The following is a 12872-nucleotide window of genomic DNA, read 5'->3' on the forward strand; positions in this document are numbered from 1 at the left end:
GAAGCTTAACCGTTTCTCTGCTTTTCTGACAGCTATCTCAATACAGCTACCCAACTCGTTCAACAAGGTATCTAAAAATCCACCTATCCAACGCGAGATTGAACGCAGCCATTGTAAGTCAATTTTTTGGCAGCTGGCCAATCAGATAATAGAAATTTGCCTTAACTTTTAGTCCGTCTGAATCTGTTTATTTTTTTATTGCGCAATTCTTTTTCGATTCTTATGATTCAGAAGTTCAGTTCGATTATACGTATTCTGTATAATATGATATATGTAATTTATGATTATGTTTTCATGTTACATTATATGTGTCAAAGTTAATGAAAAGAAATTAAGGAAAGAAAATGAAATGCCCGACTTGTTGGCATGAACTTGCTTCTGTATCCAAAGAGCCTGTTTAAAAACCTTACCTAAAGTTCAAAGTTAAAAACAAACCTGAAAATCAAAAATTTAAATACCATTTAAATTCTCAAAATATATTAAAATTGGTTCTATAGGGCTTACCCTCCTGAAGCAATACCAATATTTTTTTTTTAAGTTAAGTTAAGAAAGAAAATAGAGAAAGTGTGATACATATTTATCGATTTGTTTTTGAGAAAATTTCGTTTTTCGGTTTTTGGACCTAGAAATTTGTATGAGGACTACTGTTATTTTTAGTCTTCAACATAATAAAAAAAAAACCCTAACGCGAATCTGATTAAGACCAACAACATTTATTTTATTTTGCCCAAATCCATTGCGGATAGAACCAAACCAGAAATGCCTTCATTTGAAACTCACAATCACAATAAATACGAACCTTCAATAATAACTTCTAATAGAAATTCCATACCAAATTATTGTCATTTTAGGTTTTTAATGAACAACTTCATCGTTTTCTTACAAATCTAAATACATGACCTGTGTTGCGGCTATGGCTCCACAAAAACTTAAAAAGCTCGCCATACTGACAACAGCTGTTGTCGTTCCCGAGATAGTCACGATGGTTCCCATGCAAATAGACAAGATAAATTGTGCTAAAAATACCATGCTGCTAACGATAGCGATGTCGGTGCCAAGTCCACGCACCTCAGTTCCTAACTTCGGTGATCCATCATAGTCCAATTCAAACTAAAAGAGATAAAGTATATTTCAAAAAGAATTATTATTACGATGCTCATTGTAGTTCCTCCATTCCAAGGTATGGCAATAGTATAATGGACTTACAGTTCCTTTGGCATGGTAGTGCGCCACCAAGAGATATGGCATCGTAAATAAAGTCGAATACATAACACCTGCTGTCCAACTAAAGAGGATGACGCTGGCTTTGGCGCGTGTCATTGCCATCAAAGTCATTCCGGCACAGTAGAAAAGCAATCCCCCAATGTAAACCGGCTTAGCCCTTCACACAAGTATGAAAATGAAAAGTGGATTGTGTCGGAGCCAATTAATTAAAATAATGACAAACTGTCATCGGGACGACTTTAATACCTATACGCGAGTAGTACTTACTTAAATCTCTGAATGAGCTTTTCAATAATAAGCGAATAACAGGAACAAGACAATGAATACATAGCCATGCCCCAGCAGCCGAAGCGGACGCCTTCTTCGTAGAGGATTTGCGTTTCTGTTCCTTCCAAAGCCTTCGGATCACCACCAAAGACAGCCTCGCCCACAAAGTCCGTAAAATAGAGGGAATAACAAACGTGAGCCATCCAACAGAAGAGATTTGTCAGACAGACCATCCTCAAGGAGTGCGGCATATAGACAATGGACAACAAGTAGTGGGATAGGGTTTGTACACTCTCCTTGGGTTGGGATTCTTCTCCATCTTGTTGGTTTAACGTGGGTGGAAGTTGATTGCTAGCAGCAAAGGACGTTTCACTTATATTCTCCCCAGGGACAGTCGTGTATTCGGACTTTTTATCCTGAAATTAATTTAATTGTGTTGTTTGATTGGCAAAAATAATTAGAATTTGAGTTTTTTTTTGGATTATTATTTTTTTTTACATCATCTAGCATTGAATCATTAACTTCGTCATCATTGAGGGCACCATAGGACACAGCATTTTCACCTGGACCCAATGCATCGGATTCGTCGCCTCTGCCTGACGTCTTTGGAGCTACCAATGCCCAGAGCGGTATTTCCTTGAAGCTGGTGACGGTAAACGAGACGCAACCAATGAATATGAATGTGATGATTGTGAATACTGCCTTAACGTGTCCCCCAAGTTTGCGACCTTGAAAATTAATAGGAAAGTGACATATGTATGTGCTTTAATTGAGATATGAAGCAGTGGGCAGGTTCAGGCAACAAAGGGACTTCATTTGCAGTCAACGTCATTCTTAGAACGTACATTTTGACAAAGGCAACTAGTTAGTCTTAAATTCAGAACTTTACTTCGCAAATCTCGGCTTTAAGTTCATAGTAAAAAAAGTACCACACAAGTTAGTGTACAAAACACTCCTGAAGCAAGCTACAAGTCCATCACGATTTGTATTTTGTATTGTAAAGGAACATCACTTTTTTCTTTTTCAAAATCGACAACGAACCCTTTTGCAGAAAGCATTAAATGAAATTGTGCAGGAAATAAATAAATCATAGAGTAATAAAGTTCATCTTTCAGTTGAATCGAAAAACATGAGCACCTGTCATTTTGATAGAAGTAGACTTGACTAGTTAGGTAGATTTTTCTTGACTTAATTTCCAGTCAACTTTCCATTAAAGTTGCCTTAATTGGAAGTTATTTTTTTGGCAGCTGGCCAATCAGATTCTAGAAACTTGCCAAACTTTCAAGTCCCTTATGTCGTCTGAACCTGTCCAGTGTAACAAAGGTTTAAAGTGTCAAATGTTACTTTTGCTCTTTTGACGGATATCACTTCATTAGATTGAAGCCGATAAAATATCGGGCAGGTTCAGACAAGATAAGGGACTTGAAGGTAAAGCAAGTTTCTAGAATCTGTTGGGCCAGCTGTCAAAATTTGCAATCCAATTAACGCAACTTTAGGCGTTTTTCTTTTTAAGCTCAGAACAGAGAACTCAGCTGCCAAAAAAAGAATTGTGTTTCTTTTTTCACTTAGATATATCAGGCCGCTTGGGTTGTGTTTTTTTTCAATCAGAGCTAGCTCTGATCGCGCTCTATGAGCTCTGTATAAAATGATTTGACTTTCGTCAAAATGTCAGCTCACCATATTTTTTATTTTACTTGAAAGCTGAACTTTATAACTCTATGACTTGTTTTTTAAGTGCGAAATTTTATTGAAGAAATAAGGGTTATTTTATTTATAGCATAAATAACATAACTTATGATGGACTCGTAACATGCGGAAGGAGGCTTTTTTTAGTTGACTGTAAATCATTCTATGTTGCAAATATTGAGCTTCCCCTTAAAACTTCTATACGCGACATGGCTTAACTTCTCTATTATTATTTTGAAATTGTCTTTTAGTTCTAAAAGGCTTATATCGGGTAAAAATTCGATACTTTCACCTAAGCTAAGAGCCAACTCGTCCCACTTTTTGACTAAATAACTGGATGACAAAATCTTTTTAAGTACTTGTCACGGCAATCTTTCTTCGTCTATTTCCATCACCTTAATAGTGTAGTTAAAATGCAGCTTAAACGTCCTTAAGAACAAAGGAGGTTCAGTTGTTTCCAAATGTAGCATATAAATTGGAGTGCAAATTGGTAGCCGACAAATGGGCTTGAAGAAATACTTTCCACCTCCTTGTATTTGCAATATCCCCAAACTTGCGCGCCATAAAGCATTTATTGAAGCTGCTGTCGCAAATAAATATCAGTACTAGTGTCCGAGTACTTTCGAACTGGATTCCTCCTCCGAACTCCTCCAAGATATCATTAATAAACAAAACAAATAGTAGTGTGCTCAACACACAGCCTTGTTTAACTCCCATTTCTGTTAAAAACTCCTCATCCCATAAGTAGGCCACATTATTTTCATACATCGCTCTCACAAGCGTAACGACTTTACTTGATAATCCAAGTTTATGAAGCTTATAAAAAAGCGTTTCACGGACGATTGAATCAAACGCAGCCCGAAAATCGACAAAAAAGGCTTAAAGTTTTTGTTTCCTTCTTTTGAAGTCCTCTGCAATGTTTATCAAACTGAATACTTGGTCTATAGTCGAATAGCCCTTTCTAAATCCTGCTTGAAATGCATTAAAAATCTTGTTTTCTTCGATCCAATGTGTAAGCCTACTAAAAATTAGAGTTTTTAAAAGCTTTACCTAAGAATTCAAGAAGGAGATGCCCCTATAATTTTCCGGTACATCTTAGGACCCTTTTTGTGTGAGGTTTATATTATTGATCTCTTGAATCTTTCAGGGACGCCTGCGCTCTCAAAAATCGTGTTGAACTCCTCTGTCACTACGGATAAGTTCTTAAAAAACTCTACTGGAATTCGGTCTTCACCCGGAGCCTTACGCATTTTGGCATTTTCAATTACATTTTTTAGATCAGTAGTCAAGATATTCATCTTTAAAATACGGAGCTGCGTGTTGAGTAATTTCGTGAAATAAATACGGAGTTTAGACGCTTTGAGTGGTGTAGCAATTAAATTGGTTAGTCCGTTGATAGATTTGGTGGCTTTCCAAAATTCTGCGGATGACTTTGTCGTAAAACGTGTTTTTGGCGATCCATACTTTTTCTTTTTTCAAAACAGAGTTGTTTAAATTTTTATTCGGCATCTGCATACATTATTTTGAAAAAAGATTGTATCTTCGGTACCAGAGAACATGCAAGACACTTCCACTTTCCACACTTTCTTCAAGTAAAAGGCAGTCAAGTAAAGTTCTATGTTTGAAATGAATGACATTTGAAACATTTACTGGCTGACTTATTCTTATTTTGCGTTTAAAGAACGCAATTGTCTGCAAATGAAGTCCCTTATGTTGTCTGAACCTGCCGATGGTGTAACATAAGACTCACCTATTGAAGTGGCATCCCAATTGATTCCCCCCATTGAGTATCCCATAAATCCTCCCAATCCTGCCATAATTGTGAATGTTGAAAGTCCCTTAGCATGGTCCTCTATACAAAATATGAAGGGAGTTTCACAAATATTTAAAAAACAATACAAAATTTATAATTTTTTTTAGTTTACCTGGAATACAAACATCCAGTAGATACGCTCTGGCTGGACTTTGACAGGCATCTGCATCGAAATCCAACAGCACCGTTCCCAATATCGTAAAGAATATACCCCAAGGATGAGAGGTCTTCTGCACAACCTGCACCTCGGTATCAGACGCCGAAGCACGATGAGGCGAAACGTTGATATTGTTATGGGTTTGGTTTGCAGTTAGATTCATTGCAGCAATCTGGGCGTGTGGGTCAACATCACCGAAGGTGTAACCCAAATCCTCACCATTTGGCACAAGCAGTAATCCTATATATAGGGATACACATACGGATAGGGATATAAACAAAACATTCCATTTAATAAAATTAAATTGCTCCCTAATCCATTCACATACCCATTAAAACGCCAATGGAAAGGAGAATAATAAAAGGTCGCCTCCGTCCCATATTCAGTTTACAACGGTCACTCAGTGATCCCAGAATGGGACACACAAAGAATCCAACTAAGGGGGATAGTGCCCATACTAGCGTCATGTGCTGATGTTCGACCCCGATTTTTAAAAGGGTTGGAGATACAAAAGCCGTTTCGGCGGCATACGAGAATTCAATACCCATGACTGCCGCTGAAACTCGGACAAGTTCCTGACGAGTCTTGTGTCTAGAAATAAGAAGAAACAAAAACAAATCAAAACAAAAACAATAAACGTGCCAAGGGCGGATTAGTCGTATGAATTGTTTGGTTGGAAATGGGTGGGTTGGGGTTGGGCTTTTGAGGGTGTGGGTCAATTTGCTGCATAATTTCAAATCAATTGCCGATTTACAAATTGAAAGGAACGATAGGATTTTGTGAGATTAGATTATTGTCTTTTGATTGTGATTTGTTCGACTACATAATAATGTTTTACTCGATTTTATGTGTTTAACCGTTATTTTATTTATTTCATATAAAATGAGTCTTGCTTATAGTTTTCAATAGAGATGGTTTAGCGATATACAAACTCCTTATTTGCTTTTTGGTAACTTAAACAAATAGAAGCTTATACTAAATATAATAATTATATTCATAATCAAAAGAAAGGACGGTATTGGCCACGTTTTTTATAAGTCTTGAAAAATTATATTTAGAAAATTCAACGAAAGTGAGCTTTATGGCTTCATTGTAATACCCCCTAAACTCTTCCTAAGAAGTTGAAAAGTAATATTTGGCAAAAAGTTTAAAGGTGGTTAGAGGTGGTATTTGAAAACGATAGGTATTTTTTAAGTTGTGGTTCATATCAATGCCGGATTGAGACTTTGAATCAAAGGGGGGGGGGGGGGGGTTGTAACACACTTAACATATAGATGAGTTTTCGTTTTCGTGTTCGTAAAGAAGGCTGAAAAAATTTAAATAACATAATGGTAGCTTAAAAATTTACCCATTTCAAGGGGTAAAATGACAACTTGAGTTATTAGGTTGTTTTTATTCAGCAAGAAAGCATTGCACAATAGGAACCTAAATATGCCATAGTTAAGCCTTAAATAATTAAATAGAGGGGTATGTTAGGAATTGTGTTAAAATGTAGCTTCTTTCAAAAATGATATATTCTGTCCTATTGGTATATCTAAAAATGCGAAAAACGATACTAGTTTAACGAACGTGTCAATTTTGCTGTTTTTGGGGCATTCGTGTTTAGATCTCAGTTCAAGAGTATCCAAAGCAAATTCACTTAAATAGTAAATTTCTTTAATTATAAAGATGTTCAAAGTTTTTGCATTTAACAGAGAATTATTTTTCAAAGAAAAAAAAACACTTTAAGAAAGCATCAAACTATTGTGACGGAATTGAAGATAAGCTTCAGGAATTTAAAGAGAACTTAATATCACATCTCTTATTTAAGGTTTTTTTTTTTGAACCTGAAATACGCTCTTTCTCTCAGATCTTATAAAAATAATTTAAAGCATTACTAAAGTTTTTCTTTATTCTTGTGAATTTCGTTATATTACTAACAAATCTTTAGATGAAATCTGCTCTTTTACAACTTAACTCAAAAATGTTTACGCCTCATATGAAAGCCCCTGAATCGGTTATTTCCTAAAAATATTTTATTATTGTATATAATATATCCTTGTGGTCTGAAATTTAATTCAAAACAGGAATAAATCAAAAAGTTAGGCCTTTAGAAGAAGTGCAAACATTGCTGAAACGAGTTCTAATATCCTAGGCCCCAGATTTGAAGGTCTATTAAATCAAGTTGCTTAAAAACTTGATGAAAAAAAGAGTAAGAGCTCAATTGAGTTCTAATTTATTAATAAACCGAGTTTAAGAGACTAGAATTTTGTCAAGAAATTGGCCGCTAAGGACCATATTAGTGTACAATGTTCAACAAATTTAATTTTTTAAACAGCGAAACCTGTATTTAATTGTATTTTCATCGATATAAGACTTTTAAATTTAACCTGAACTTGGTATTCTTGAATATAATTACTGGCTACGAAAATGTAGGATATTTATAAAGGCAATAAAAGAAACTTCCAGTTTAACCTAAACTTAAATAGAGCATTTTTAAGCAACTATTTGAATGATTTCATAAGTTAAGAGCTCTTTAAATATTTATACCATACCAAGACGTGACGTTGTTAATGTTTTGGTATAGTTCTATCGCCACTATTTAAGTCCATCTATCAAAAAGACTTAAACCTGTTTTAGGGATACCTTCACAAATATGGTGAAAAATTTTATGCACCGTCGGAGAAATCCAAAGCGCTTAGCAGCACTTTTGGTAATGTCGAACATGTGATAATTTCATAAGAGGTGGATGCAAGTGCCACTCATGGATGGTGGCATCGGGAATGGGGTACACCTTAACGACATAAAACAACATTAAGTTTTTGAAGCATTAAATTCTATACACGGTTAATAATTCTATATTGGACAATGCCGTCAAAATTGTAATCATTAAGATCATAAAATTCGGTGCCGTTAAACTTCCACATCCGAAGAAAAAGGATGTGAACCTAGAAACGAATATGAAAAACTGGGAATACTCTCGTCTGCGAAACACTTTAATGGATTAGACAAGAGATCGTTTATGAATACAAGGAAGAGAGTCGGAGACAAAACGGAACCCTGGGGAACACTAGAATTTATTAATGAGATTGATAAGTTAGAAAGATAGTTTCTTAACAACAAAGAAGAGATTCATTAATGCCAAAAGCAAGAATTTTCGATAAAAGACCTTCATGCCAAACTCTATCAAATGCTTTTGAAATATCAAGTACAATAATCTTACTTTCTCTAAAACGATGTTAAGATTGTTTCCACAGTTCGGTTAGATAAGCCATCAAGTGCAATTGAGCCAATTTTGAGCAGTTTGTCTTATTATACTCTAACTAGATGAAATAAATCCAGACTTACAACAATATGATTTCGGATAAATAAAAGAAACTTTACATACACCCACTCACCTAATTCAATTGCAATAGAGTGCCCAAGCAATTCGTCTTATTTCTTTAATCTATTTATATAAATATATCTGACTCTTAACGATTAGGTCTTGTGGTTAAAATGAGGCTTCTGGCGTAACAAACGATTTTAATTCAAATTGAGTTTGGTATGAAAACGTATGTTCAGTTTTTCTTACTGAACGTCCCGCTAATGCTAGAATACACCGGTAAGCATAACTTTTCTAACAGAACTTGGATTTTATTTTTTTTCATTAGGTTAATTTTAAAATTGAGTTTTTTTCATTTTTTGCAAAAGTTCCAGATAATTGAAACACGTATCAAAAGAAACCTTGTTACTGAATTAACTGAAACTAATAGAGGACCGCAGAGTATAACAAAAAAAAGAGGCTGGGATGCGACCCACACTGATAACTTCCCATCCCGTCTGTCGATTTGTCTTGCTTAAAAGTTTGTCTATATGTACTCGTATCAATTTTTACCAAATTTGCGTACTATTTTTGTAGATTTTATTTTTTATGAAAAAACGGACTGTTGGATTTTTACATACAAAATACTGAATATCGAAAACAACTGTCAATTCGAGTTTCTTCAAAATTATACTGAATGTTTACAACAATATTTTTTGAAAGATAAAAGTAGTTTAAAGCCAATATCTACAATTTTTGAAAAGATATTTAAATCAAAAATCATTTTTTACCAACTTTTTTCATTTTACATTTTTCTTAGGTTTTTATTTTTTTGTAAAAAAAAACTGTCGATTCGATTTTTCTTAACAATATTTCTTATAAAATAAAATAAGTTTGAAGCCTAAATTTTAAGTTTTTGAAAAGATATTTGAATCGATATTCAATTTTTACCAACTTTGAGTAATGTTTTTTTTAGATTTTTTTTTGTATACAAAAAACTGTCAATTAAATTTTTCTCAAAATTTTATCAGATATCAAAAACATTATTTTTCGTTGCATAGAATTGTTTTGGAGATGAAATTATATTTTAGTCGTAAAATTTTTGATGTGACAAATTTTTTTTGTCAGTTTTTTTTTGATTTATAAAAAAACCGTTAGGTGCATTTTTTTCAAAAAATATATCTGTTTGGTATCACGTTACAATATATTATATAAAATTTAATTCAAGTCTCCAGCGTTTTTGGTTCGTAAGATATTTAGGGTTAACCAAAATGTTCACCTTTTTTTCAAACTGCTATGGTAAAAAAACCACCCACGCAATTTTTTTGAGAGCCCTTTCTGCATCTTTCTGCCTTATTATCTGTATAACAAAATTTATTTGAAGTCGATATCTTTTCTGGTTCTTGAGCTATGGACGACGAAAAAAACGTCGCGAACGTACGGACGTACGGACGTAGGGACGTACAAACGTACGTACACACGCACGCACAGACATCTTTCTAAAAATCTTTTATTTCGACTCTAGGGACCTTGAAACGTCGAGAAATGTCAAAATTTTCAATTTGACAAATCGGACCCATTACAATAACTTCCTATGGGAAGTTAATAATGGCTTGTTAGAAAAATGTTATAGTATACAAATTCATAGGCACTATTCTATTTTACAGACAAATTATCCCATAAGTATGATATATTTGTTATTCTTAAGAATTTCTTAAATTGAAACTGCTTAAAATTAACTGATCTTAAACAAATGATATCTAAAATCTTACTAATATCGCTTAGTTTGATCTTTCTAAAAATCTTAAATTAAAAACAACATCAATAAAATACTAACCATTAAAATGTTTGACGTTAACTTTTGTTGACTAAAAGATTATGTTCTATAGACAACATTACTAAAAATGCAAAAGTGTTACTTAAATTATTAATTTTTTAAACTGAAAATAACTTGTATCACCAACAAATTCAAATCAAATGGGGTGGCGCAACAGTCCGTTGTGAACCAGGGCCTAGTGACTTACAACTCTCAACCATTCCTGTGTGCGAGTAATGTTGTCAGGAATGGAGGGGACCTACAATTTTATGCCGAATCCGAACGGCTAGTTTGAGAAAGCACTTTTTCATGACAAGAATTACTCTTGAAGGATTTGTCAATTCCTCGCAAGAGGCAGTACCAGCGAAAATTATTTTTTTTTTTTTTAAATTAAGGTGGCACAGGCAGGGATTGAACCCAAGACCCCTTGCATGACAGTCCAACGCACAAACCATCATGCCACGGGTACTACATCACCAACAAATTACCAATAATTCAATTAGTGAACATTTCGTAGAATTACCTAAATTATTTATTTCAAAAATGTTCATTATCTGATCAAGTTTAATTTCTAAAATTTATATATATAGGTCACGAAGAAATTCAGCTTTTAAAACAAATGTAAAATATCAGTGTAATATTATTTTTTTCGCAAAGCTTTGCGTTGGACTGTCATGCTAGAGGTTTTCAGTTCGATCCCTGCCTGTGCATTCGAAAGTTTTTTTCACGGGTACTGCCTCTTGCGAGAAATTGACAATATTTCCAAGATTAATTCTTGTCATGAAAAGTGACTTATCAAACTAGCCGTTCGGATTCGGCTTAAAACTGTAGCCCCCCTCCATTCCTAAAAACAGTACTCGCACACAGTAATGGTTGAGAGTTGCAAGTTTCTAGGCCCTACTTCTCAACGGACTGTTGCGCCACCCAATTTTTTTAAATTTACTTCGAAGCTTTTATTTATTTAAAAAACAAAATCTTCTTCTACTCCAAATTAGTAACTTTCAGCATTAATACTTTTCTCTCCAACAACAATCATTGATTCTAGAAATCGACCTTCTTATCAGAAATTACTTATCAAACATTTGTAAACAAAATATGTTGTATAACACATGTCCAGAGTCAAACTAAAGTTAAGTATTTTACCTTCAATCACTTTTGTTTATTTCCACATTTTTCTTCCTATGCGAATATGTAACCACCACATGTTGTTGTCTAAGTCTAAGCACACATAAAACCCCGCACAATAAATTGAATCAATAAAAGAAAATTAAATTCCATATCGATTGCATACGAGTAGCACTGATTAACCATACTAAGTATAAGTCCACACGACGACGCCTTTTCCAAGAACCATACATACGCTTTACTTTCTAAATTACCTGTATTATCATTTTTTTTTTAAACTTTACCTGTAAATATGGGAAAAATCATCACCCACTGCCGTGTTGCCTTTCATCTGATCGGAGGCTGCTGTCTTGGCCATTTCCACCAGACTCTCAGGATGCTGTTCTCGGAAGCTCGAGAAACGCTCCCGTATCCCATCACGCCATTCGTGCAATCGTCCCGACCATCCCTGGTACTCGTGCAGTTTTTCAACCATTTCTTTTCAGCTGCTCACTTTAATCCTTAAACTTCTTCAGAACAGAACAGACACTTTAAAATTTAACACAACTGTTTAAAAACTTTTTCTGCACAAAACCAACATCCGTTGCAGTCTCAGGGAAAACAAAACCCTTGCAAACTTTTGTCAGCAACCTTCCTACCCCGAGTGCTTCTGGCAAAGGTCGATTCTATAATTTAATTAGGCCCGATACATGATTTAACTATTTCTATGCACACGCAAAATTTTCGAAATTTTCAAAATTTTATCCCTAATTAAATTTCTGGAAGTTTTTCTATACGCTCCACACTTCAAGTAGAAGCAGAACCCGGCACACAACCCGAAGTGAGTGTCTGTCTCCCCAGGGAGATTAGAATATGCAATCCCGAGAACTGTAACGTTTTCGTAGGTCTTCGTTTTTTTCTTTTCTCTTGGTGGATCCGTTCCGTTGTGTCGCTGACGGAGTATTGCCGGATGCGTATATGGAAGCTGGCCAGGGTTTTGAAACGAACTGATTGATAGTTCCAATGCTGGATGTTGGTTTGCCTCTTTGCAATTTTCTTGGAGCTGGGAAAGGGAATTGTTGCGGCTTGCTTCATTGTCTTTGGATTCCGAACGAACCGAACGAACGGCAAGAGCATGCGTTGGATGGACTTTAGTTTGTGGTGGTTATTTTGTTTCGATTTCAGCTGAACAGCTGATGGCATTTTGTGCTGAGTTTTGTACCACATTTTTGAATCGAATGCATTATTATTGTTGTGTAGTCGCAGTCGTTGTGAAGTGGAGGCATAGTATCCGATTCTCGTTGGAACCGCAAGAATGACATTGATCTAACAGGTCGGTTATAGAGTATTATTGTTTGTGAGGTTAATTAGTGAAAGTATGTCTCAGTCAAAGCTTTATGCGTTACACTTTTGGCGGTAAAACTATAGAGTCTCTATAGGGTGATTCGTATTGAATATCGTAGAGGTAAGAGGGACAACTTTAGAATATCAAATTTCAAGTAGTTCTTGTGCAAGATGTTTT

General features: G+C 34.8%; 1 protein-coding gene across 1 annotated transcript; it reads right to left on the bottom strand.

The window, feature by feature from the left end:
• Window positions 1-824: 824 nt before the first annotated feature.
• Window positions 825-12365, bottom strand: LOC129942975 (proton-associated sugar transporter A). The gene is made up of 8 exons (XM_056052165.1): window positions 11656-12365; window positions 5476-5738; window positions 5103-5387; window positions 4928-5029; window positions 1990-2219; window positions 1492-1907; window positions 1207-1381; window positions 825-1110 (listed from the first exon to the last, which is right to left on the bottom strand). The coding sequence occupies exons 1-8, from the start codon at window positions 11844-11846 to the stop codon at window positions 880-882; spliced, it is 1893 nt and encodes a 630-aa protein (XP_055908140.1). The 5' UTR covers window positions 11847-12365; the 3' UTR covers window positions 825-879.
• Between the last annotated feature and the right edge of the window lie 507 nt (window positions 12366-12872).

The sequence above is a fragment of the Eupeodes corollae genome, chromosome 1 (assembly GCF_945859685.1).
Source record: "Eupeodes corollae chromosome 1, idEupCoro1.1, whole genome shotgun sequence".
Classification (NCBI taxonomy): domain Eukaryota; kingdom Metazoa; phylum Arthropoda; class Insecta; order Diptera; family Syrphidae; genus Eupeodes; species Eupeodes corollae.